General features: G+C 37.5%; 6 protein-coding genes across 8 annotated transcripts; 4 read left to right on the top strand and 2 right to left on the bottom strand.

The window, feature by feature from the left end:
* Window positions 1–1,339: 1,339 nt before the first annotated feature.
* LOC103332768 (Yippee family putative zinc-binding protein) lies at window positions 1,340–4,354 on the top strand. Of its 2 annotated transcripts, XM_089053210.1 has the most exons (6): window positions 1,340–1,479; window positions 1,690–1,813; window positions 3,153–3,196; window positions 3,748–3,856; window positions 3,941–3,996; window positions 4,089–4,354. In XM_089053210.1, the coding sequence occupies exons 2-6, from the start codon at window positions 1,718–1,720 to the stop codon at window positions 4,171–4,173; spliced, it is 390 nt and encodes a 129-aa protein (XP_088909336.1). In that variant the 5' UTR covers window positions 1,340–1,479; window positions 1,690–1,717; the 3' UTR covers window positions 4,174–4,354. The 2 variants fall into 2 exon arrangements, with proteins under 2 accessions (XP_088909336.1, XP_008233742.1); XM_008235520.3 differs by lacking the exon at window positions 1,340–1,479 and having other exon boundaries at window positions 1,583–1,813.
* Window positions 4,355–5,741: 1,387 nt separating this feature from the next.
* On the bottom strand, window positions 5,742–9,607 carry LOC103332767 (arginine-tRNA protein transferase 1). 2 transcript variants are annotated; one of them, XM_008235519.2, is made up of 6 exons: window positions 9,076–9,607; window positions 8,685–8,723; window positions 8,372–8,522; window positions 7,113–8,255; window positions 6,224–6,530; window positions 5,742–6,084 (listed from the first exon to the last, which is right to left on the bottom strand). In XM_008235519.2, exons 1-6 carry the CDS (start codon window positions 9,233–9,235, stop codon window positions 5,968–5,970), a joined length of 1,917 nt encoding a protein of 638 aa, XP_008233741.2. In that variant the 5' UTR covers window positions 9,236–9,607; the 3' UTR covers window positions 5,742–5,967. The 2 variants fall into 2 exon arrangements, with proteins under 2 accessions (XP_008233741.2, XP_016650248.2); XM_016794762.2 differs by having other exon boundaries at window positions 5,742–6,075; window positions 9,076–9,563.
* A 1,698-nt stretch (window positions 9,608–11,305) lies between these two features.
* On the top strand, window positions 11,306–15,405 carry LOC103332766 (flocculation FLO11-like protein). The gene is given in 6 exon segments (XM_008235518.2): window positions 11,306–12,048; window positions 12,248–12,365; window positions 12,917–13,031; window positions 13,620–13,789; window positions 13,791–14,652; window positions 14,880–15,405. Coding segments are annotated over 6 exon segments (1,707 nt in total). The 5' UTR covers window positions 11,306–11,861; the 3' UTR covers window positions 15,135–15,405.
* An 848-nt stretch (window positions 15,406–16,253) lies between these two features.
* On the bottom strand, window positions 16,254–19,805 carry CLC2 (Clathrin light chain protein). The gene is made up of 3 exons (XM_008235517.2): window positions 19,358–19,805; window positions 17,966–18,119; window positions 16,254–16,798 (listed from the first exon to the last, which is right to left on the bottom strand). The coding sequence occupies exons 1-3, from the start codon at window positions 19,729–19,731 to the stop codon at window positions 16,445–16,447; spliced, it is 882 nt and encodes a 293-aa protein (XP_008233739.2). The 5' UTR covers window positions 19,732–19,805; the 3' UTR covers window positions 16,254–16,444.
* A 3,391-nt stretch (window positions 19,806–23,196) lies between these two features.
* On the top strand, window positions 23,197–24,159 carry LOC148917440 (uncharacterized). Its single transcript, XM_089052720.1, has one exon. The coding sequence runs from the start codon at window positions 23,197–23,199 to the stop codon at window positions 24,157–24,159; it is 963 nt and encodes a 320-aa protein (XP_088908846.1).
* Window positions 24,160–24,161: 2 nt separating this feature from the next.
* Window positions 24,162–26,703, top strand: LOC103333038 (putative receptor-like protein kinase At3g47110). Its single transcript, XM_008235836.3, has 2 exons — window positions 24,162–25,935; window positions 26,051–26,703. Exons 1-2 carry the CDS (start codon window positions 24,162–24,164, stop codon window positions 26,470–26,472), a joined length of 2,196 nt encoding a protein of 731 aa, XP_008234058.2. The 3' UTR covers window positions 26,473–26,703.
* The last annotated feature ends 108 nt before the right edge of the window (window positions 26,704–26,811 follow it).

Raw genomic sequence — 26,811 nt, 5'->3', positions numbered from 1 at the left:
TTATCCTTAGGTTTAATCTAACCAAACATATTAATAGACGTAAGCGTAAAATACGAATAAAATAATAGATAAAATTCTTTTGATTATATAATATATTAAATTACTTAAAATAGTCATAACTTTTAAATTACAAAACACCTACAAGAGCAAAATAAGCATAAAACTAACTTAGATTGAATTGGATTTGATTGGATTCTCATGAACAAATCCGTCATTCGATCCAATCATGTTGGTTTTGAAAATTACAGATCTAATCCAATTCACCAAATTATCGAAACAGATTAAAATTAAATTGAATTAAATTGAATCTTGCACATCCCTAGAGAATAGGAAGCTTCCCTTCTATGAAGCTGTCACCTAAACTCCAGTCATATGTACAGTGAATTGATTTATTGTTCATAATATAATAAAGCAGTTGGTTAAGATTTGACAATCTATGTATAACCATTTCTTTGCAATTTTAGTGGGTGCTAGATGCCTAAAAGTATCTCATCAGCATAGAGTATAAAAATGCCCAATGGGGTCGGCTTGTTAATGCGTGTCACACTCCCACCCACCCTCTCATCTCCTCTCCAATAATAGCATATAAATAACTTGATAAAGGGGGTCCAAATTTGGTTTCCACTACCCTTGGAGTTTTGCAAGCCTCACTCAACATATTCGCATCTAATTCCTTTTAACTTATTTTTATTTGGAGAAGCTTAAATAAAACTAAACTAACTAGGTATAGCTTGAAAAATATGACTCAAATCTTGGCTAGGTACCAATTTGAATTTGTCTTTGTCAAGTTATGAAGGGCCTTTGGGAGATGGCAACACGTTTCTCTTTTCCAAAAGCTTGATGTGCCATTTCTAAAACAGAAAAAATGGAAAAGCTTGTTTACCACTCTTTCTTGCAAGAAATTAATGTCAAAAGTTTCTTCACAGACGAGACGAGGATTAAACAAGTTAACAGACTTGTTTAAACAAGTTGCTCGCTCTGTGAAAAGAAAAAAAAACTATAATAATTAGTGCTGGCGATCGTGACAAGGAAAGAACAGCTTCTAATTGCAAGTGTCCACGTGATTGACGCTTTCTTGGAGACCTCATTTTCTAAGCAGTATCATTCATTTGTCTGTGAAGCATAAGCATTACCTAACCAAAACAATAATGCAGATGATTTCAGTTTCCTATATAACCAAAACATACATGAAATTTAAAAAATGTGTTGGTGTAATTCTAAATATGCAGAAAACAGAGGTGACAATTGCAAAACCAACAAAACTATGAATACGAATTTATTTTTCCAACAAAGCAAAAAAAACAGAAGAGAGGCTATTTTATTGCATAAAGGGCCATAAAATAAAAAAAAAAAAAACCGTAGTATACACGTCTTGTCAGGTTGCCACTTTAACATAAAAGTGATATTATTTGTGAAAATGTGGTAGCTCAGGTCCACATTTCTTGCAACTACAGACTGCACCAGAAACAATAACAGGCAGAAGGTAAATAAATATTAAAGCAATTCTTTCCCTGTCTTTCTCTTTTCCCTTTCTTGCATCTGCCTTTTCTTTCTCCGTTGGCTTTGTTTTCCATTTCTTCTCGCGCAGTAGATTCATCTCTTCCATATCAATCTTCTTTTGGGTTTTCTTTGATTTTAACGACGACCCTTTATCTGAATCTTCATTTTGTCTTCGAATTTTTGCTGGTTAAGAAAATTTTGGGTGCATAGTGGAGGCATGGGAAGGTTGTTTGTGCAGAGTCTTGAGGGGAAGATCTATAGCTGCAAGCACTGCCGAACACATCTAGCTCTCTGTGAGGATATAGTTTCCAAGGTTGTTAATTTGATATCTCTCCAGCTTTGATCAGTCAAAGTTTATTCTTTTCTGTGATATTCTGCTTAAATTTTCATAGGGGTATTGATGAATTGTTGCCTGTTTCTGTTTTTTTCCCTTGGAAGATAATATGTATGCTGTTTGATGGTATCCTGGGTCGAAGACTCAAATGTATTAGTTAGTCTGCTTTTGTGATTATGAATTTATGTTCCTTTAATTACTCTTGGAATTTGGTTTTGTCTAACTTGAACTGTAAGGCAACATTAATGTGATGAAAAGAGGGTTAATTTGGTGTTTGATAATCATTAGCACAAGATCTCATTAAGTATGCAGTTGATTCCCTTATTGTTTCTCATAGTTCTTAAATGGTAATTGTATATATATATTTTTTTTGGGTGAGCTTGATAGTTAGATTTGTGTTGAATATTTAATTACCACATTCACAGTAGCGTATCTGTTAGTTGAAATTTATTGATTAATGAGGAAAGGGATGTTTTAAGGCATTTGGATCCTATATCGTAAGGTAGAATTTGTATCCAGGACAAAAATAATGCTGCATTAATTATTTCTCTTGCGGGAATGCAAAAAGGACTTGATACTAGTTTTTAATAAAGAAGACAGCTAGAACTAAATTGAAGCCTTATCCTCTTTTCAACTGAGAGAGGACATGGTGGCTTATGATATAGCGGTTAGAATTTGGGGTATTTCCCAGCCCTCTCTGAGGGCCATGCTACTGGAAAGAGATTATCCAGTATGCCCAGTTTGGTCATGGCACATGTGAGATAGTGTTTATGGTTGGCTGCTATGCTTACTCGAATTCTCAAGTAGTATGAAATCTGCAAAAAAATTCTTGTTCATTGCTTTCAAGTGCATCTTTAATTCCACGGGTGCTTCTCAAACTTACCAAGCACAAATAGATCACGGCCTTCAGTTTTGGCACGTTTTCTTTTAGCTTTGATCGACTCGTGACACATAGCTTTGGACTCTTTGTGTCCAGCTGACAAAACTAGTTTTAGAAGATTTGTCCATGAATGAGTGTACCTGTATTGTCTCAAAGTAATATAATTTAAAATAAGGTAGGGCTCTAAGTAGAGTGAAATGACAGATGGTACTAGTCTGTGCTATCTTTAATTTTTAGATAAGGAGGTAGAAGAAGATGACGGTTAGGATTTATTTTGATAATCATTCAGTATTATTAAGGCTTGTTCTTTTTCTTCTTTGATGTAGTTGCCACTTCTTTTTCCCTTTTCATTTGGAGTGTCCAACAAATGTTGATTGGTAGTTTTATTGGAATGGAAGCACATTGTCTGACTACATGTTTTGCCTGTGTTTCATTCAGTCTTTCCACTGCAGGCATGGGAAGGCTTATCTCTTCAGTAAGGTGTAAGTTTTTCTTGATATTTGGACATCTTTTCCTTGTCTGATGCTGAGACTAGATCCACTGGAGAATACTTTATGTAAACCAGCAACCCGTACCGAAGTTAGCCGATACCACATGGAAGTTACAGATGCTGGAATAGTAAAAGAATATTCTGTTTATGTTTTTACACATGATCAAGACACAAAGCATGTCTCAAGCTCATCCTATAATTTGATTTATTAGAAACATTAATTGATTGCATGTGTGCTTTATTGCTTACACAGCACTGGTCAGTTTTGGTTTCACTAAATTTTACAAGAGAGCTGCCATCAATAGCTTCAAACACTGGGTCTCTTACTCTTAATTTTCATTTGTAGTCTGTCAAATTATGCCTGAACACAGCAGAAAGTCGAATGAAATGATGTGGATATTGCAGTCTGAAATAGGATAATCTTTGATAATCATCATGGGCGTTCTCATTTGCAAGCTCACTCAACAAGATTTGTCATTAAGCAGTATATGATTGCAATGAGTTGCTTTTAGATATGTGATTCGCATCTCCAATCATTTACAGAGTGAACGTAACTTCCGGAGAGAAAGAAGAGAGAATGATGATGACAGGGTTGCACACTGTTGCTGACATTTTTTGTGTTGGATGTGGATCAATAGTGGGGTGGAAATATGTAAGATTATGAGGCATGAATAGAATTGTCATTATTTACGTATACTTGTTTTCTGCTGTTATTGGTTTTGATGTTTTCTTTCAGGAGACTGCCCACGAAAAGAGCCAGAGGTACAAGGAAGGAAAATCCGTACTTGAGCGGTCAGTAGTAGAGTCATATGGAGAAACAAAATTTGAATTCCAATCTAATTCAGTTCGGTAAAAATAAGGTTGTGAGTTTCATTCTTGAGCAGGGTTAAGATGTCGGGGCCTGACGGAAGCAATTATTGGGTCAGTCATGAAGCACAAGTTGGAAGCAGTGATGCAGATGATGTTTGATGCTTACCCTTTTTCACATTCAATTGTACATTCTTTGAATCTCATCCTTCTTCTTCTTCTTCTACTCATGTGAATTATTAAGCTCTTAATTCCTCATTTCGGCAACTATCTGAACTTACCTTCAATAACATCTAAATGTAAACATTTGATTGTGTTCAAATTCGATTCAGTTTGCTCTTAATGTACCCTCTTTTCAAAATAATACATCTGATTCCAAATTATGTTTGCTCTTAAAAGGTCTGTGTTGTAAAAAGAACTCTTTTTTATTAAATATTTGGTTAACAGTTGTGTGATGGAAGCACTGGTGTTGCAAATTGCAATATTGCCATCGTTCGAAACTATTCCCAAGAATATGGCGGGAAAAAAAAAGAAAAAAAGTTGGCTGATGTCGCTTTGAAAATCCTCCTGCTGCTTAAATAATTATAAACCATCCACCTTTTTCTTCTTTTTTCTTTTTAGTATTTTTCCATTTGCATATTGAAAATTTGTGGAAGGCAACTACCAAACCAATAATTCGGTAGCCTATGTAACGAGAGAAACTCATGCAACAGGAATAACATTTTTTACCATCCCTAGCCAATAACACAATGACATGTGGGATAATTTTTCCACGTGTCATTATGTTATTGAACGGAGATGACAAAACAATGATATCCTTGTTAGAGCATGTCAAGGCTAAGGCAAAGGCAAGACAAGGGTTGCTACTATTCACATGAATAGTGGCAGCCTTGCCTTTTGGGGTTGGTTCCACCCCAAAAGCCTAGGGTAAGGGCAAGAAAAAAAAAAATGCAACAAAATATAAACTTGTTATGTATTTATAGAGAAAGTGAATAAATTTTTTATGTATTTATAAGGAAAACATTCATAATTTTTTGGTTTTTTATTTTAAAAAAATTTTGATTTTGATTTTGTTCGATTTTGTTCAATTTTTTTTTACTCGCTGACGTTAGCACCCTTGGATTGAAGCCCAAGCAAGATCTGCCCGGGCTGCAGGTGCTGCGCTGAAGGTCCAAAACCGAGGAAATGGGCCTCTTGCCCTGGCTAAAGTCCCTGCGATGGAGATGCTCTTACAATTTTTTTTTCCTTCCTGCGTAACAGATGCTGACCAAATTAGGTCTACGAAGCCTAAAGCTACAAAACCATCTTTATGGGCGTCATTCTTTATCATTTTATGACTTCAACATTTTTCTCAAATTTTTTTGTATCGACTCTCTTATGGTTGCCCGTGCATCTCATTCAAGTGGGCAAGCCTGTGAAAAGCTTTTTGTCCTTTTACTGCCCCTTTTGTTTTATACAATGTGGTGAAAGTAAAAAATGGGTAAACTAATCACACAAACGAATCACAATATGCGACGACTGCTCTGAAAGGCAAAGCAAGCAAGCTTTGTATTTTACGCAACTCAGACAAATTTACAAAGCATAATGGATGTCTTTAATAGAGGAAAGCTATCATGTACCAGGAAAACACGTGTGATGCTGTGTCTAGATTTTGAATCTGAAAACCCCATTCGTTTCAATAGAGAAATGATGCAAACAGATTGACTTGACATCAAGAAAAACATACAAACTGCAAGATGAATCTGGGGCAGGAGTCTGTATTGACCATAGAACATAAGCCACGGAACAGCAAACAAGTGTCCAACTCAAAATATGGGGAAACTCGAGATTGGCTCTCGCTTCTAGCCCCGGCTAAAATGACCAGACATTGAGTCGAGCAGAAGAGTCGGCTCCAACTACAATATATAATGTTTCATATGTGATGAAATCTAATGAAGGCTCGTAAGAACAGCCAAATCACTCAAGTGAATAAACCATTCGCTCAGCCAGGCCTTCACCTACAACTCTCATATATCTACGCAGCTGGAACTCCAAGTAACTCCTTTCCGACGGGCGAAAAGCAAACTTTAGATCCTTCAAGAAACACAGTGGCATAACCATGAAGACAAGAAAGGGGTTGGATTTGGGTGGGAAGCTTAAGTAGTTTTAAATCAGGTATCTGAAAATTTCAGACATGCTCAATGAACACAATAAAAAAATTGAGTACACATACCTTGAATTTCACACGAGATCCCGTCAACCCGATTAAAATGTTACTGACATCTCCATCTTCTACATCAACAGATGCCAGATGTTGTTCGTTGTCTGAGCTTCCATATTCAGGCTCCATCATCCCCTCATCGTCATACATAAGGAAATCATTAGTGTCTTCTTTCCCAATGTCATCATGTTGCACTTCCATGACATCTTCAGAAACATGCGGCGGCAAGGACTCTCTATCTTGTAACGTGGAAAAATCCGATAGAACAACATACGGCTTTCTATCAAGCAAAGGCTTAGCAATGGCAAAAGGAACCCACCTGAAGTCAAACTTTCAGTTTGTTAGCCACCAAAAACTTGGAATGTCAGGCCAATAGCAAATTTTCTTGATTCATATGAAAAGTATAGCTTCAATTGGACATGTAGATGAAGTAGATAATGATCTCATATGAAAACTACAGCTTGCATGTTTCTAATTATCAAGAGAGCATCCCACACATGCTGAAGATCCAGGAGCTTGAGAGTCCAGAGCATGTTAGGAGTAACTCACGGTTCTGTTTTCTTAAGTTTCCCATATTGCATGTTCCCAAGTGACTGGGGTGTAGTCAACCTAATCACCACTCAGAAACAGATTAGATTACTGGCCATTTACTTTAACCTAATTCTCCCATTTCCCAGTGTGCTTGTGTAACCACCTCAACTAGATTATTTGTAATCTCAACCTGGATGCCCTCCACAAAAATGATTAACCATGGTAGACAAAATGTACAGTTCAAAGCAGGCATATCAACCACAAATGTACAAATGAAAATTTTCAACCTTACTTGTTTTCAACCTAATTAGTAAAGTGAAACTCTTAACAGCTTTCCATGGTCAGCTGGTATATGCAAAGGGGAACTTACTGGTAACGTAGAGGGCAGAGTAGCTCAGATGGGGAATATGCTGCTTTGTATCTCATCTTACTGCAAGAGTGAATGTAATAACCGAGATAATAATACTGAAGAGTGGAGCAATGGGCTTGATTCTCTTTCACCCAATTTATTTCTTGCAGTGCTGAATACTTCCCAGGTGATAGGAAGGCAAAATCTGGGTCCCAGAATAAATATTTACTTGACAAACATCTAGGGAGGATATCTATAACACCAACTGCAACAAGCTTTCCATCAATCACATATTGCTGATGGAAAGAGCCAAAGCCACAAGGTGGAACTGTACCATCACCAGTTGGAGGAACAAATATTAAGGGAGTATCAACCAAGAACCTCTTATATGAGCTTTCCGTAACATGATCAGGGGTATCATTATGAACCATCATTTGATACCGTCTATACAAGGCATACTCTTCTGAATCAAAACTGGACCTTTTCAAATGAATCTCGAGCCTCCGCCTCTTTACCTGAGTATTTTCAGAGCTATTTTTCAAACTGCACCCTTTACTTTCAGAACTGGCAGCAGATACTTTAGAGACACTAACAGTTTGAGAACTTTCATATGCGGAAGCATGTTTTGCGGCAGAATAAAAATTTAAGTGTCCATTGCAAGCCCTGACTGACAGACCAGAAGTTTTTGCCAACTGATTCAAGAAACTTTCTAGCTTTTCAGCAATAAGCTTTGGAGATGGCCCATTTTCATCTGTAATATTCCTCAACAATCTTCCCTGGTTGCCGTCCTTCTGATCTGGTAAAGACCGCTTTATAGTAGCCGCTATTTGGAAAGCAATATTGGTCGAGTATAAGAGATCTTCTGATCCTTTGCCCAAAATCTTTCTTTTGGCTTGTGAAACCTTTTTAACGGAAGCCTTTGGAAATTGAATGTCAGGAAATTCCCCACTTTCAGAGCAAGCATGAACTACGTTACCAACTTGATCTGATAAGAATCGCATAATGTTTTCTTCCCCATCCTTCTCTTCATTGTTATTGGAAGAGGATTCCTTCACAGCTAAGCTTGAAACTCCAAGATGGGTACGGCTGCATGTGTCCGTAGAAGCATTTGGATCCTCTACAGACTCCACTGGTCTTTTACAATCCAAGGTACCTTCTAAAAACCTAGGCATATATCATTTGCAGTGAATCAGGATAAAATATATAAACCAGAATAAACATACGTTTTTCTAGAAGTTTAATGACAAGGTGGAGTGTAATAAAAGGCAACATAACAATACCTTTGCATTCGCCTAGACACCCGAAGTTGCTCTTTAGAAGGAACAAAATCACCAGCCTTCAGACGAATAGTATAAGCAGGGCAGCATGTTTTTTCCATCTCAGGTTTGTAAAGGAAACAACCAGATCTTCTCCAACCCCGGTCAAGAAGGTCTAGCAAGAGACACATAAAATATAAACAAAAAAAATTCAAGGTACGACTGTAGTCACTAAAATGATAACATTTTGATCAAGAGAGGTTCTTTATCATGGTTACCAATACAATAACAATAATATTGTTCACAAAATATAACGAGAATCCAAGAGAAAACCAACCTTGGTAGTCATTGATCGTAATGCTTTGTGTCCCCAATCCTGTTTAACCAAAGACGCATTAAAAATGTATCAGAAATATCAAATGCACGTAAAAAGGAGCAAAATAACTTAAACACAGGCGATGACTAATCACATAAAAGACATATGAATGTTTGTGCTAAAAAGTCCGCCAAATTCGCATTGCTTTTAGAAATCTCATAACTTGTTAGCAGATAGGAACAAGCACGACGATTTCAAATTTCAAATTAAACCATACAATTAAATTCCTAAACCTGTTCAAATTTTAGAAAGAACAACCAAATTATGAAGTTATAAGCGAAAACTTGATCAAGCACAGATAAACACATAACGGAAGAGAGAGAAAGGGTTGATTAGAATCAGAAAGACGGACCATGAGAGATACTGGAGCGAGCAGACGATTTGCAATAGCCGCAAGAGCTTTTGTTTTTACCATAATCGACCACCACGCTTTCCTCTCTGTGGTTACTGCTACGGCTGCTGTTTCTGCTGCTGCTACTGCTTGCCTCGCTTTTCTTCGTCTTCCCCGCCATTTCCGATTTGATCCTCTCAGCCCAGCTCAGTTCTGCTTTTGCATCGGAAACTCTGGACCGCGTCTTGCCTTCCGAACGACGTCGTGGTGCGCGTACCAACCGTGCGACCCTCTCCTTCTGATCTCGGCGGCCGATTTTCAATTCAACTTAATTGTTAATTCATTTGTATATCTGACTTGATTTTTATATAGTATTTAAAATATTTTATTTTCTGCGGACAAATGGAGGTGCAGAGACTCGGGAACTTGCTGGTGAATTTAAGTACAATTACTCATCTTCTTTCAGCACGTTATTCTCTTTATTTTTTTTTCATTTTCTTTCCTCTCCCAAAAAGAAATCCACGGGCGACCAAAACACAAAAGGGAAACCATCCAAACCGTAATGCGTGATTTGATATTTACTTACATGTAATGTAATGGGAATACAAAGAAATGAAATATAATAAACAAGAAATAGGTATCGCATCAACTACCCCTCTTAATTGATTCGTTCTTTCATTTTTTCAGTATTTAATTAAAGATTTTAAGTTGGGGTCTACATATTAAATGCAGTAGAAGTTCGATAATAAAAATCATCTCTCTTTCTTATGATTTCCATTCTTGTAAGTAAATTTGCAGTGGATTCGATCTTTCATTTTTTCAGTATTTAATTAAAGATTTTAAGTTGGGGTCTACATATTAAATGCAGTAGAAGTTCGATAATAAAAATCATTTATCTTTCTTATGATTTCCATTACTTGTAAGTAAATTTGCAGTGGATTCGATCTTTCATTTTTTCAGTATTTAATTAAAGATTTTAAGTTGGGGTCTACATATTAAATGCAGTAGAAGTTCGATAATAAAAATCATTTCTCTTTCTTATGATTTCCATTACTTGTAAGTAAATTTGCAGTGGATAAGTTTTCGGAAGTGAATCAAACCATATTGGTTCGGTCCAAACGTGGTTTTAGAAATTAATTTAGTATATAATATTTAATTCACCAGTAAATTTAATATGAAATCAAACCATGTCATTCATACAAATTAAAAATATACAATGCAGTATTTTTTGTTTGAAGGTAATATATTATGATGCCAATAGTTCTAAACACCCTTTCCTATTGTCTAATAAACAAAAGGCAAGACATAACAACAGTTTTCTTATCATGAAAGTTCAACTAGCAATACTTCAAATTGTGTGAACATTGAGTGTAAGAGAAGGAGAGTTGAACTTTAGGTATCTCTCAATTTGAAAAGAAAAATATCACTAAATCAAGAGTTGATTGTTGAACGAACTAATCCTCTAATACAAGCCGAATTTAAATTTGATTGATTTGGAAAACCATAAGTAGCTATTATTAGAGATATATCAAAAGAAAAAAGGCAGACTTTTTCGAAAATAATCGAGAGATAATATAGTTAATAGTCATTTATATATTTTGTTTAATTAAGAGATCTAAAATTTAAAATCCATCAAATATTATAATACATCTCATAAAAATCAACAAAAAAGACTTATTTTAGAAGAGTGGTGATTTCCCCACTCCTTTTTCTCCTATTTTATCTACTTACACTCCTTTTTTATAACTAAAAAAAGAGTGTAAGTGGATAAAATAGGAGTGGGGAAATCATTTTCACTTTTGCCTTTTTCAGAAAACATTAGGAAAAAGAAAAAGAATAGGAAAACCTCTTTATCATCCAAGGTGAGTATTGATTTCTTCTATAATTTTTTTCAAAACCGAACTAAATTAAATCGTTGTATTGTAATTGATCCAGTAACAATTTTAAAGTGAAATTGATCCAATATGAACTGTGCCCACCCCTAGATAATCTGACAATGTAACTCTGGAGTATGATCTACGGGACATCCAAACAAAAACAATATTCATCTTGACAGAACCAAGACAATTCTCGACGGCATCTATCAGAATTACATAAAAGTACATGGGCTTAACTGCAAATACAACCACTTCAAATTTCAAAACAAAAATGAAATAAATTAGAAAAGAGGGCATTATCGTGATTATTTACCCACCAAAAGCCACAACCTGAAAACGTAGGCTTTAAGTGAGAGAAACAACGAGAGCTGCACGGTGCATTTCCGTTCATTTTCCCCATTTCAGACTCCAACTCTTTCCTAAATTACCATTCGATACCACTCCTCTTCCCCCTCACTCTCTCTCCACTGTGAAATCTCCGATCTTCCAAGGATTCCCTCTACAACTTCTACTCGACTCACCTGCGTTTCGAGCTGAGCTTTGCAAAATGGCGGTTCCTTGAAGCTCAATCTCTCTTCTCCTCTAAGCTTCCACACACTTGAGCTCCGTTCCTCAACAATGGCGGTTCCTTACAGATGAGGACAGTTCAAGATTTCATCTTTCTCACCCTTCTTACACTCCTATTCAGCTTTTACGATTGGAAGAAAGTGAAACAAAATGCCAATTCGTAGCCTTCGAATTTGTGCATCAATTAACCCTCGGTTTCAGATCTAACAGTTGCTGAACTTCGTTTGGTGACGACGGCAACACGTTTTCTGCGACAATAGTTGTTTGAGCGGTGGTTGGAAGTAGGTTTTAGTTTGTTTATTATTATTTTGATCTGTGATTATTGGGCCTAGTCTTGGGTTGCCTGGACTTTGCGTTGTCGAGATGAATCGTAGTTTTAGGGCTCAGGAATCGCAAATGCAAGCGATGATGAAACAGAGGCAGCAGCTGAGAGCCTCAGTGAGGAAGGAGAAGGAAGAAGAGCTCGCTTTGTTCCTAGAGATGAAGAAGCGCGAAAAGGAACGAAATGATCTTCTTCTTAACAGCTCTGAAGAGTTCGATGCACCATTAGGTACTCTTTATGCCCAAATATTTAAGTTTTGGACTGCAATGTAGGATTTCAAGTTTCGTGTTATTGATCGTTAATGTGTTTTTACTTGAACTGATGCTATGATAATCTGTACTTCGCTTGAATTGTTGGGAATGTTGTTTATTTAGGCTTTGGTCTTGATTATTGATGTGTTTCCAATTTGGTAACCCCGACATTGCAGGGTCGAAACCCGGAACTTCTCCCATTTTCAATATTTCCTCATCAACGCCAGCACCTCCACGCAAAACTGGTGCAGATGATTTTCTCAACTCAGACAATGATAAGAATGATTATGATTGGTAATGCCATAATGTGTTTTACATTTTCTTAAAGTAAATGTTATGTATAGGCCATATATTTTTTTTTCATTTATAATGATCGTAGGCTATGATTCTGAAAATTTCTGTATATTATGGAACTTCTAAATTAGGTTAATCATATCCTTTAAACTTAGGATGGTTGAAGAGTTTGAGTTTTGTTCCAATTATATCATATGAAATGTTTTGGATTATAAAGTTTTGGAACGAAGTCCAACAGTATGCGATATAGTCTGTGGCCTGCTGATTACATGCCTAATGTGGGGTGAGTTGGTGATTATCAAGGTGGCCAAACCCTGTTGCCTTCCCTTTGTTTTACTTCTAATAGATCTTCATTAGAAATTTTGCATAACTATGCAATGTAGGAACTTCTGAGGAAGGAAATGCATGACCATGGAGGTGTTTTAATAAATAAGAAGTCTGTACAGACGTGTGTTCGTTCTTAAAAAGCATCCTAAATGACTAGTGTTGTCTAAGTTGGCATTAGTTAATTTATTCTGCTTTAACAAAAAACCTTTTTATTCTCCTTTCAGGCTTTTAACTCCACCTGGGACTCCTCTTTTTCCTTCATTGGAGATGGAATCACATAGGACCATGATGAGTCAGCTTGGAACCCCAAAAGCTCGTCCTACTGCGCTCAAATCTAGAGTAAGCATTTCCTTAAGTGTATCAACTGGGTTGCAATTCTAAGCATAAGTGGGTGGGATTTATCATTATATGCATGGTAGTCGACAGACTTGAACATTAGCATCCATCTTTAATCTTTTAAAAGCAGAAGCCATCAGTTCATATGGAATTTGATTTTTTAGGACTTTCTTCTTTTCTCTGACAATTAATAGTTATGCTGGACTGTTGTTAATCTTTCGAAGAACAAGGGTTTCATTAGGAATCAGAGAAGTTGCAAAAGATATCCTTAGGATATGAAGCTTAATTGGCAGTTACATGAGTATCTGAACTTTGGAATTAATTCTACATCTGTCAAACTTTACGTTGCTTAACTTAGAAACTGCATTTAAAAGAAAATTACTTATCTGTAATATGCAAGTTAGAGGAGATTCGACTACTATTGAGCTTAGAATGTTCTAATAATAGAAATAACGATGATGTTTCTCTCATTTATCAGTCTTTTGAAATAAGGGTGGATTTCATGGTAATTTTAAGTTCATGAATTTTGAGTACTAATTGTGCTTGCGTTGCACGTAGTGTTTCTAAGTTATTTCTTCATTTTGGTCATAGTTAGCAAACCCCCAGCCAGAACCTGCTGCTAGGAGCAACTTAATGTCTAAACAACCAACTTCTTCCCCTGGGTTGAGTTCTTCAAGTTCAGGGACCCGGAGGCCCTCATCATCAGGAGGTCCAGGATCGAGACCTGCAACACCAACTGGACGCCCCACATTGACTTCTGCCTAGACCTTCAAGATCGTCAACACCTACTTCTCGAGCAAGTTTGCCATTAAACAAGTCCACAAATTCTGCAGCTAAGCCTACAGTTCCCACAACAAAATCCACAATTCCTGCACCTAAATCTACCATTTCTGCAACTAAATCTACTATTCCCTCAAGATCCTCCACACCGTCAAGGTCTATGGCAAGATCTTCAACACCAACTTCCAGACCCACTGTACCCCCACCCAAGTCTGCATCAAGTTCAAGAGCATCAACACCAACTCGTCGACCGTCCATGCCATCCACTACACCTAGTATATCAGCTCCTCCATCAAGGTCCTCTCCTTCAGTTTCCAAGCCAGTTCCTGCAACAGCAAGAAATCCAGTGCCATCACGTGGTGCGTCCCCTACAGTGAAATCTAGACCATGGAAGCCCTCAGAAATGCCAGGTTTCTCACTTGATGCTCCACCAAATTTAAGGACAACGCTTCCTGATAGACCACTTTCAGCCTCTAGAGGTAGGCCTGGAGCACCCAGTTCTCGATCGTCTTCTGTTGAGCCTGGTTCTAATGGAAGACCAAGACGGCAATCATGCTCTCCTTCAAGAGGACGGGCTCCCAATGGCATTAGTCATACAAGTGGGAGCTCTGTTCCTGCATTCAGTCGGGGGCATTCTAAAGTTAATGACAATGTGAGCCCTGTTTTAATTGGAACAAAAATGGTCGAGAGGGTAATAAATATGAGGAAACTGGCACCACCAAAGCAAGAGGACAAACATTCTCCTCATGGTAACCACTCTGGGAAGTCATCTTCATCCCCAGACAGCTCAGGCTTTGGTAGAACACTCTCAAAGAAATCCCTTGATATGGCTATACGTCACATGGTAAGCATGTCTTTGCATTTTATGAGTTGAGACTAGAATCCCTGGTGTCTTAGTACAAAATTGTGCTTGTTATTCTGTGGAAGTATTTCATATTCTCTGTGGCCGAAGATAGTGTTCCCTCATTCCCTCAAAGTTGCTGAGCAGTCAGAATTTACTTGATTTTAAAGGAATTGTTTGATACAAGTTTGGTATCCTTTACATTTTCCTGATTCAACTGTTTGCTGCAGGACATAAGGCGAAGCATTCCAGGTAATTTACGACCTTTAATGACAAATATTCCTGCATCCTCTATGTACAGTGTGAGATCAGGGCCTGCACGAAGCAGAACGGTTAGTGTTTCAGATTCTCCTCTTGCCACTAGCAGTAATGCTAGCTCCGAAGTCAGTGTAAACAACAATGGCATTTGTTTAGATGGGAGTGAAGTAGAAGATAATGGCAGTGAGAGAGGTGGTCGATCTCCTGCTAGTGTGCGGGGTAGGTAATGGTTCGGGGTCCTATCATCCCACATAAACTGCATCTCTAATCTACCTTGTATTTTTAGTTTGGGTTCCAATCATCTTGATAGTCAAAAGAAAACCATTTTCCCGAGACACCTGACTAGAATTGTGCCTCTATGCTTAATGTAAAGTTTATTGCAAATGCTGGCGGTGATGTAATTCATGATATTTGTAATATTAGGAAATCTAGTAATGTGCTGAACAGCCTTTCTTGGCTCATTTTCTATGGATACTTGTATCGAAAAGTTCTTATCCCGATCTTTGTCGAGTTGAATGTTACCATTAAAAGGAAAGTTGGTATTTGCTGATGGCGTTACTTTTACAAGGAAAAATGTTTCCTGTTTTCTCTGAACGGCATCATGGAGAAATTGATAGTGTAGCGGAAGTAGTTATAAAAGCTTACTATGCTCATTTGAAAATTAAAATTGCTTTGTACGAGACAATGTAAAACAATCATTTTTTTCCTTTCTTTCTGGAATTTAGGAATCAAAACCATTGGCTGTTTTTGTTTGTTTGAAGTCCTAGTTTCATCTACAGCGTCTGCGTCCTCAAACTTTCAGGACCACTGGTGTTTGGCATTTCAGTAAAAAGCCAGATATGCGACAGAAGAATTTCTCACCCAAATTTCAGAGCTGGACCACTTTAATATTGAGTTCCATCATGCATCTTCAGGATCACGACACCCAGCCCATCAATGAGAAAAAAAAATTTACTATCCCAAACTATTAACACAATGACACACATGGAAAAATTATCACACGTCATTGTGTTATTAGTCGGGATAGCAAAAAGTGTTATCCCGCATGAGAGTTTTTTAATCATTTCATTCCAGTGCTGTCTCACCAAACTCTCAAGATTGCAACAGTTGCTTCTTAAGGTTCCTCTTTCCACAAGTCGGACGCCGTTGCCATTGTAGACGCAACTAGCAGTCTGATTAATCAATACCCTCGCGAACCAGGGCCTTCAATTACACATTCAACACGAGCATCCCATTTACTTATATGAATGAAGTCATTCTTTCAACCAGTAGATGAAAATTTAACTAAAAATATTATTATTTATTATGTATATGAGCATTCTTCAAGAGCTGCAATGAGAGGTGGATTTACTAAACCTACTGAAAATGAAATATTATCATAAAATTTGGATTCCAATTCACTTTTGTACATATAAAACACAAAATTTTAGAACTGAATATATCCATCAGAAATATGTTCAGCAAGAAAAACTCCACAATGCTGCAATGAAAGTACTTGGTTACTACGAAATAATCCTGACAAAGATGGCCAGTAAAATTATGCAGCAGTAACTACAGCCTCAGAGGCAGCTACCACAGCAGCAGCCTTGGGTGGAGCAGAAGAACTACTGGGTTTAGCATCATTAGCAGGGGCTGGTGCTGGGGGTGTAGGCTTAAGGTGGGGAGGCGTATTATGCTTCAATTTTATAAGTATCTGCCTCATCCTTGAAAGTTCAGTTGGCTTTCCAGGCTTTGGACCTTGTACCACGATAATGGAAGGTTTCTTTTCCTGATCCTTCTTCCCTCTCTTCTTCTCTATAGCTGGCACCTCATTGGGAATGAGATCTGCAACTGCCTTCCAGTAGTTCTTGTCTACCTCAGCATGGAACTTCTCTTGACTGGCCAGGAACAGCTGAGAAACGCAAAAATACAAGTTCAAAACAATATATGTTGGGAAGTGATGCAGGGCAGCGGCTATAAGCTGCTGTCCAGCGACCCAAACATACCCAAAATACAGAGGATAGAAGGATAAAGCAGTAGAATCGAAGTTGGAACGAAGATAACTGAGTTCTAGGGCAAAATTGCAATAGAAACTCTATAGACTAAAGTCTGAAATTATATTCATAAAAAAAAACTAAATACAAGAGTTTCTTAATAGCCTATTTAGACTAGAATATAGAAAACCTAATTGACATAGGAATTAAAAACCTAAACAGGAAATTAAACCAAATCCTAGTAAAATAGGAAAACAAGTAATAAAATAACCTATTAATTTAAAATAACTAAAATTAGCCTTATTGGCTGATGCCCACTTAGATTAGGAAAGCCTGCTCCCGCATCAGGAAGGTATATATAACTCTTTACTTCTTCTAATCTTAGAAGTTAGAAGAGAAATCAATCAATAAGGATATTTAAAGGAGAAAGAAACTGTAAAGTAATGTCATTTTTAAATCCCAACAAAGTCCAAACTAGATCCCCAATTAACAAGGTAATGACACTTGAAACATCGACAGTTCATTCTGGTAGTGGAAAACTCACAATACACATGCACTTAAATGCTAACGCTGAATAAACTGAGAAATCTGTTACCAATATCTTAACAAAAAAATCAAAATCAAAATCAAAATCAAAATCTTACAATGAGAAAGAGGACACATTTCAGATGATTTCTACAATACTATTAGTACTTAGTTTACAATGAGGGATAACAAGGAAACAGTCCACCTGAGGTTCATGTAGTGAATCCTTGATAATTGTGATTATCACTTAGTTTAACTAAGTTTTCAGTCCTAGTAAAGAGAATAAAAGTTATAATCTTCTATGCATCAACAAGATCTGTCTCTTCTTCAACGCCTATTTGGACCCATATTCAATTATTGAAAGAATCAGCAATTCAAGAACTAATGCTACATGAAATAAATACACTACCGGCATCAGCTCAAATGATCTTATTATGCATGCCAACAAAAACTTAAACTTGAGACAGTGAAGTATGAAGTTAACATTAGTACTCAAAAGAGCTCATTTAAAACAGAGAATAGTGCTAATCAACTCTTTCTGAAAGTTCATTTGATCTAACCTTCTCCCTTTCCCTGTTAGCAGCTTTGTTATTCTCACAAGTGATCTTCCTCTTCTGGTAGAAGTCAATCTTGAATTCATCTGCTTCCTCAATTATTTGGATTAACAACTCCTTTTCCCTCTTCTCCTTCTCCTCCAGCTCAATTGCATTCTGTCTGCATGCCACAAAAGTTTGGTTTATGAGAACTCCTTTACAACCTCACATGATTCAACCATTTAATATTTTCCACCATATTCTATGCAAACTTAAAAACCAGACAGCAACGAATTGTTTTTTGCTTCGGATTGAGCTCCAAAATTTTATACAAACAAATGGCATGATAGGTCCCGTTTAATTTATTAGAAAATATACAGTAATTCATAAAGAATTTAACAAATTCACTTCAGTAATTTAACCAATGCCCACTACGCATGCAATTCTTCGAAACTACTGAACTACTAAAAGAACAACTTTCTCTCATCAACAATAATCTTTTAAAAAGCAATTTTAACTGAATTGCACAAAGAGTCATAATTTAAGGGTGTTGTTAAACAAACCCTAAAATTAACTGAGTACACCCTATTATCTAAGTACACCCTAATATTTAAATCAAAAGGTAAAATTAACTAAGTACACCTTATTTAACTACCAAAAATACCCTGGTCCACCCTAATACACCCTATCACACAACACCAAAGAAAAAATAAGAAACTTTGTTCCCATTCCTGGTGGTCCACAGGACCCTTGTGAATCAGCTGCTAGCGCTACAATTCTGAATTTATCTGCGCTGCCACAATGTCCAATGTCTGTAGAAACAGCAGATTCTGATTTTAAGCACTGCTCCGATGTCCATAATTTGTTTCATTATGAAGAAAAAAGGGCTTTTTCCCCTACTGAATAGTGTTTAAAAACTAGAGAGAGAGAGAGAGAGAGAGAGAGATCTAAGAAAGAGATAATAAAACCATCAAAAGTAGATTTCTGAGTTTTGTAAAGACCATTATCTCCAGATTTACATAAAAATTTGTGCCTAACAAACTTGCTGATTTATGTGCTGCTTATTCAGCAAGATGCAACTCCCACACCAGTATGGTAGCAAATTATGTTATTTCTATCTTTTAAGCTTCAAACCTTCTATCAATATAGTTTGCTCTTCTAAGAAGAACTAAATAGAGGTCTTCTAATCTCCAATAAACGATTAAAGGAAGAAAAAAAATCTTTTCCCCACCTGGGTTCTAATGGAACCAGTAGATCCAATAAACCATTAAAAGAAGAAGAAAAATCTTTTTCCGCAGCTGGTTCTTGATGGCCCATTTTAGATTAGGATAAATTAGTAATTCAATACATAGTTTGGCAGATAGATTGCTCAACAGAACTATTGGTTCAATTGCAAAGAAGCGAAATTCGAAACCCTACCTCCTCCACTCTCTGAGAGCAAAGCCTTCCTCAGGCAGCATATCCGACGGAGGCGGCAAAATCGGATCGTTGGATTCGCCAAACCCTCCATCGAAGCCCTGGCCGTTCGATTCAGGGTAGATCGACGGAGGAGAAAGGCCCTCCGTCGACTGCTGAGCGGCGTACGCGTCATCTACGGCGGAGCCGTGGAAGAGCGGCGAGTCAGTGGCCGAATCCTTGACCGACTCCGAGTCGGCAAAGTTAGTGGCGACGAAGGAGTCGAATCGCACGGAGGGGAGACGGGGATCGTAGCCTAGGTAACCATCGTCGTCGAATGGGCGAGTTGACCCGGTGGTCGGAACTGAGTCGTCTTCGGGTTGAGTGAACGAAGCCATGATCAATGTACTGACACGTATGAAAGGCCTCTCTCTCTCTCTGTGCTCTTAACGACCAAGCGAAATGCTCGCAGAGGCAGCTAATTACTGGAGAAGTATCAGTAAGTTGCGTTGTGCTGGGCCGAAATATTGGGCTTTAATTTGAGATATGGGTTCAATATACATGTTGAGCCCAAATCCATTTCACATGCCTTTTTATTTCGGATAGCGCTGATTTTCAGATGGATGGAAATCACGGAATTTCAATTTCAATCCAAACAAATTCGGAATGAAAATTCGATTCTAATTTTGTTACAAAAAAGTTTTAGAATTTCAATATCCATTCCAATTTGAAAAACTCAGAATTTTTGGAAATTTTTAGAACTTATACATTGGGAATATTTTTGGAAAATTACAAAAACTACTTCAAAAATCTAAACATGCCCAACCATTTGAAGAATTAAAATTGACTCCAAATTGAAAACTTATACGAAAAACTTGGAAAACTATTATAATGATAGTATGTATATGTTGTTATCACTTATGAATCAAAGTAACTCACAATACATACGAAAAATTTATATCTATTTTATATTGGTTGAATCATAATTATATAGACAAATACATTTTAAGCAAGAAAAATTGTAAGAAATAGACAACAGCGATGCAAATATCTTTAAAGCTTTTTTCCCCATTAAACCCAATTGTGTGTAATCTAACAAAATAATCATTTTCAAGATAATTTTTGGCCCCTTTCAAATTTTTTTTGGGATTTTAATATAAAGTATATATTGACTTTTCATTTTTAGCCTAAATTATTTTGTACTAAAATCGATCGATTTGGTGGGAATTTGATTTTCTAGGAATCCAAATTACTTCCTTATTTACATTGTAAACTTAAGTAAATGGAGTAATATAAAAATAAATTAAAGTAAAAGGACAAAGACATTTACTTAAATGAAAATGGAAATAAGATAATCATAGCACCACCAAACTGAGCAAAGAAAAAGATAGCAACCTAGGGGACAAACCCGCCAAATTATATTTAATTCATGAAATTAGTAATTGTGTGTAATCAACCTTGAAACCCCCTTTTTTTTTTTTTTTTGTCGAAAGAAAATTAAAGGAGGAACAGAAACAAGGAAAGAAAAAGATAGACCTAGGGGACAAACCCGCCCATAGCAAGCAGAAAAAAACATAGACATACTAGAGAAAAGAAAACATAAAGTATTTTGAGGAGGAATGATGTAGCTGATGGGTTGGCTACTTGGAGTCACAATCTGGACCTGGGTTGTTACTATTATGAGGAGAGTCCTGTCTGGCTTGATTGTGTATTACTTAATGATTCTTTGGGAGCTATTAAGGCTCGCATGATTAGTACTAGTTAGTTGTTGTGTTGTTGTTTGGGGGTTTCCCCTCCTTTTCTTCATTAAAAAAAAAGAAAAAAAAAAGAAAGTAAGAAAAACTAGAGGGCCACAAACTAGGACGTAACCAAAGGAGCACGTCAGCCTCTAGCTAAAAGGAGATTAACATGGGGGGACAAGGCTGACCAGCCTCTAGCTTGAAAGCCCAATATATTTCAGAATTTGGAATTTTCGAAATCTCTAGATACATTCCAATTCCAATCCAATTTTTATCGGAATTTTTAGATTTCAGAACTTTCAAATGTTGGAATTGATTTGGACTTGCCAACTTGCACCCCTAATTTTGGACTTTTCCCAGTAGGGGAGAGCCCGATATTGTTTGGTTTGGTTTAGGTTTCAAACCACGTCTATTCTTCATAAATTCTAAATTTGACGAAAAACAAAATCAAAGGTTAAGTTCAACTAGCGTGATGGTCCAGGATAAACAACGAATTGGATGTACAAAGTGAATGAAGTAATGGGTTTCTTCTCTTACTTGTGCTATTTTGATCTTGATATCTCTGTGATTTGAGTTTCCACAACTTGTACACTGCGTATTGCGCAAGTCAGCAACCCCATCATCAATTTTGGTTCACTATCCTAGTGGTGGCTGGCTGCAACTTGGTAACTTTCCCGGTGTAGGCTCTGCAATTTGCGTCACTGTTCAAATTGCAGTGATGCAAACACTAGTAATATTTACTTAAAAAAAAAATCAGAAACTGTTTGCTTTTTCATCTCAGAAGTCCAAAGAAGAAAAACCCAACACTTCAAAAAGGTGAAATGGGAACAAATATTAAAGAAACTGAACTAAATAAATGGAGTTCCTAGGTAGCTTGATTAGCATTTGGTCAATTTTCATGCAACTTTTTCTACTTAGCTCTGCCTCCACAAGTCCAAGAGGAAATGAGGTGGATATAATCTCCTTGCTTGCCTTTAAAGCTGAAATGAATGATAGCCTGGGCATTCTTAGCTCCTGGAATGAATTAGTCCCTACACTACTGTCTGTGATTGGCCAGGCATCGTTTGTGGCCATCAACACAAGAGTCACAGTGCTTGACCTCAAATCAAGACAGCTGAAGGGTCACTTATCTCCCCACATTGGAAACTTGAGCTTTCTCAGGACACTAAACCTCCAAAACAACAGCTTCAGCAGCAACATCCCTCAAGAACTTGGTCATTTGTTCCAGTTACGAAAACTAGACCTTGGAAACAGCTTCTTCAGTGGTGATATTCTTGTCAACTTATCACTTTGCTCTAGCCTCCAATACCTTCGCTCGGTACAACTTGACTGGAACTATCCCTCATCTACAACCACTCTTCAATCACACTTTTCTGTTCATGATCAATTTAACGTCATATAAAAAGATGGGAGTTAAATTTAATTCTTGTCTTTATACCCTCAGTTAGGGCTATTTGGGATTGCTTCTAATTATGTTTGACAAAAATAATTAATAATATAAAACTTTCAAATTTCAACATGCTTCTAATAAAAGTGCTTTTAAAAAGTGGTTCCAAACATCATTTCCTGAGTTGCAAATTCGCGTTATTCCTATTTGACCCCCACTTTAAACCTGTTCGAGTCCCACCATTTGCCTAAACCCTTCAACTACGTTCATACAAACTAGTCCAACCAATTTGTAGTCAACCATTTGCCACCATTTGTCTCTGCTTATGAAGTTCACTACAGATTACTCTTGTCAACATCAACGTTTAAGTCTTTAAATTTACGTCAACTTACTGTTATTATTTTGAAGAGTAATAATAGCGGCTGTGATTGCTGGATTGACAGTCTTTCCTCTCGTCAACGTCAACTTTTTAAGTCTTTCCTCTCGTCAACTCAATTTTTTAAGTCTTTAGTAAGCAGAGACCATCAAACTCTTCCCTATTCAATCTGTTTCTTTATTTCTTTTTCTCTTTCTCACTACAAGAACAATGGCTTTCATCACTTACCAAATTGTTTATGAAAACCTTTGTTTCTAGTTACCTAAATATCAAGAGCTAGAGTCGTTGCACTTGCAAGTTGTAATTTTCATGCATAAGTCTTGCCTCAGATTCATAACTTGAGCTTTACTTTGCGGCGTAAATGGGGTTCCCTCCAAGTATGGTTATAAGAGTTTGGTTAATTTTCATACAACTCTTCCTCCTAACTTCAGCCTTCTCACGTTTAGTAGGACTTGAGGTGGATGGGCTGTCCTTGCTTGCCTTTAAAGCTGAAATCATGAGTGATAGCATGGGCATCCTCAGCTCCTGGAACGAATCCCTGCACTTGTGTGAATGGCCAGGCATTTTTTGTGGCCGCAGACACCAGAGAGTCACAGGGCTGGACCTACGATCAAGCCGGCTGCAGGGCCGCCTATCTCCCCACATTGGAAACTTGAGCTTTCTCAGGACATTGCGCCTCGAAAACAATCTATTCAACCACATCATCCCACAAGAAATTGGTCGTTTGTTCCGGCTACAGATGCTGAGTTTTGATAACAACTCCTTCAGTGGTGCTATTCCATCCAGCATATCGCGTTGCTCTAACCTCCAATACCTTAGTTTATCTGGAAACACTCTTAGTGGCAAAATTCCAATTGAAATTGTCTCATTGTCCAAGCTTCAGGTACTTAATTTAGGCACAAACAATTTAAGTGGGGAAATCCCATCTGCCTTTTCAAATCTTTCTTCTCTTGAGATGCTATATGTGCAACAAAATAATCTGCATGGAGGTATTCCAAGTAGCCTTGGCCAGTTGAAAAGTTTAAAATATCTTGCATTGGGTACAAATAATTTGTATGGCACAATCCCTCCCTCCATATACAACCTCTCTTCAATTAAACTCATTTCTGTGCTTGCAAACCGACTTCATGGAACTCTTCCTCCTGGCTTGGGCCACACTATATTTCCAAACCTTGAATCCTTTTCGTTCCATATGAACCGATTCAGTGGACCAATACCAATTACAATCTCCAACGCATCCAACCTTAAATTTTTGGAATCTCAAGAAATATTTTTACCGGAAGAGTGCCTAGTCTGGCAAGGATCTCCAATCTGTTTCGGGTAGAAATGGAGAGTAACAGTCTTGGAAATAATGAGGATGGTGACTTGGATTTTCTGTCTTCTCTTGTTAATTGCACCAATTTAGAGCGTTTAGATATTAGTGGCAATAATTTTGGAGGACTGCTACCTGACTCTATCAGCAACCTCTCAACAAAGCTCACGGTACTGAAACTGGGAATGAATCAGATACGCGGTAGCATTCCTGTTGGGATTGGAAATCTCATCAACTTGGGGGTTCTAGACTTTAAGGTAAACCTATTGAGGGGCGGTATACCAAGCTCAATATGTAATCTAAATAAACTGTATGATCTGTTGTTGAATCACAATGAGCTGTCAGGTGCTCTTCCATCTTCTCTAGGCAATCTAACTTCGTTAGGCAGATTAAATCTCATGTCAAACCACTTACAAGGAAGCATACCGCCAAGTCTTGGTGAATGCAGGAATTTGCTAGCTTTGGTTCTTTCTCAAAATAATCTTAGCGGTCCCATTCCACAAGAAGTCATCCGTTTGTCATCCTTGTCACTAGTTTTGGATCTATCCAGTAACCATTTTACTGGTTCCATTCCCATTGACGTGCGTTACTTGGTGAGTCTTACTTCCTTGGATCTTTCCGAAAACAAATTATCTGGTGAGCTTCCAAACGCTATAGGGAATTGCATGAGTTTGAAAAGTTTGCATTTGGAAGGAAATTTTTTGCGAGGGACCATTCCTGAAGATTGGAGTTCTCTGAGAGGAATTGAAGATTTTGACCTTTCTCGTAACAACTTGTCTGGAAGAATTCCCAACTATTTGGGGAGTTTCAACTTTTTACGAAATTTGAACCTATCATTTAATGATTTAGAAGGCGCAGTACCGACGAGAGGAGTTTTCCGAAATACAAGTGCGCTTTCTATCATGGGAAACAAAAGGCTATGTGGAGGTATGTGTCTGCTAGGATTGCCCCGACGCCGAATTATTTCCAATGAATCTAAGCAAGAACCTAAGACAGAATTATTTCCATGGCGGAGAGTACTTACATCAATTGCTATTGGGGGAGTTATTGGACTTGGCTTACTCTTGTGCTTTGTGCTTCTTAATTTATCAAAAAAAGCATTGCACTTTGTGCTTCTTTATATATCAAGAAAAGCAAGAGTGAAGCCAACTTCAGGATCATCATGGGGGGTTTCAGTCTTGAAAGTGTCATATGCAGATCTCCTCCAAGCAACTAATGGTTTTTCTACTCGGAATTTGATTGGTGCTGGTAGTTTTGGTTCTGTGTACAGGGGAATTCTCAATGAGGAAGAAAGAATTGTTGCAGTCAAAGTACTCAATGTTCAGAGTTCAAGAGAAAGGTTTATAGCTGAATGTGAAGCCTTGAAAAACATTAGGCACCGAAATATTGTCAAACTATTGACCGCGTGTGCAAGTATCGATTTTCAAGGAAACGATTTTAAAGCTTTGGTTTATGAATTCATGATGAATGGTAGTCTAGAAGAGTGGCTGCACATTTCAGCTGACAGAGTAGCTGGGGCACCCATTGTGCAGGGGCATTTGAATCTTATTCAGAGGGTAAGCATTGCCATTGATGTAGCCAATGCTCTGAATTATTTGCACAACCACTCTCACATGCCAATAGTTCATTGTGATTTAAAGCCCAGCAATGTTCTCCTGGAAGGTGACATGACTGCCTGTGTTGCTGATTTTGGTTTAGCAAAGTACCTCCCGGATGCTTCACGTTCACTTCCTTCACATGAAAACACTTCCAATGTCATAAAGGGTTCCATAGGCTATATTGCCCCGGGTAAGTTGGATTCTTGCTTCAACCTCCTTCTAACATATACAAGAAAGTAATAACTTCTTTTGCTTTTTAGCTTATAACAGTATGATCCATATGTTTTTGTGCCAACAAATTACAGAGTACGGTGTGGGAAACAATGTGTCAATATATGGAGATGTGTATAGCTACGGAATCCTGCTATTGGAGATGCTTACAGGCAAGAGGCCTACGGATGAAATGTTTAAAGATGATCTGAACCTGCACAACTTTGTGAGAATGGCTTTGCCTGAACGTGTAGAAGAAATATGTGATCCGGTGCTTCTTCAAAGAAAAGAAAGCAGCACTCGTAGTAATGCCACAAACAATAGGAACAATATCGAAGATGATCAAGGACAAAGAGTAAGGAAGTGCTTGGTTATCCTTGCGAGGATAGGAGTTGCTTGCTCTGCAGATTTTCTGAGAGAGCGGATGGATATTGGCAATGTTGTAGACGAATTATGCCTAGCAAGGGATGTACTAACCGGAAACTGGATTCCTAGAAAGCATAAGATCGCCGCCTAAGCAACACGACTGCATCAGGAATTTAGGCCTATTTGTTGATGTTATGTTTTTTAATTAATCAAACTCTCAGTTACATTTTACAGCTAGCAGAAATGAATAATGTAGCATCAAAACGATACAATCAGAATTTGGAACAGAGAGTTTTCTACTCAGACTGAGCCTCACTGGCTATGGGGTCAAGAGTCAAGGAAGAAGTGGAGTTTTCCAAATCTAACGTCAGTTTTTGTTCCATTCAGATTCTTTCTTTCGAGCATACATAATCAGTTTGTCCCTTCTCTTTTCTTTGACTACCAGTTGAAGAGTAGCTTTGAAATCCTAGGTGACAGTAACAAATCGTAT

This window comes from Prunus mume, linkage group LG5 (genome assembly GCF_029339155.1).
Source record: "Prunus mume cultivar Tortuosa linkage group LG5, ASM2933915v1, whole genome shotgun sequence".
Classification (NCBI taxonomy): Eukaryota; Viridiplantae; Streptophyta; class Magnoliopsida; order Rosales; family Rosaceae; genus Prunus; species Prunus mume.
The sequence above is the reverse complement of the archived record's forward strand: the minus strand, read 5'-3'. Positions and strand labels throughout refer to the sequence as shown.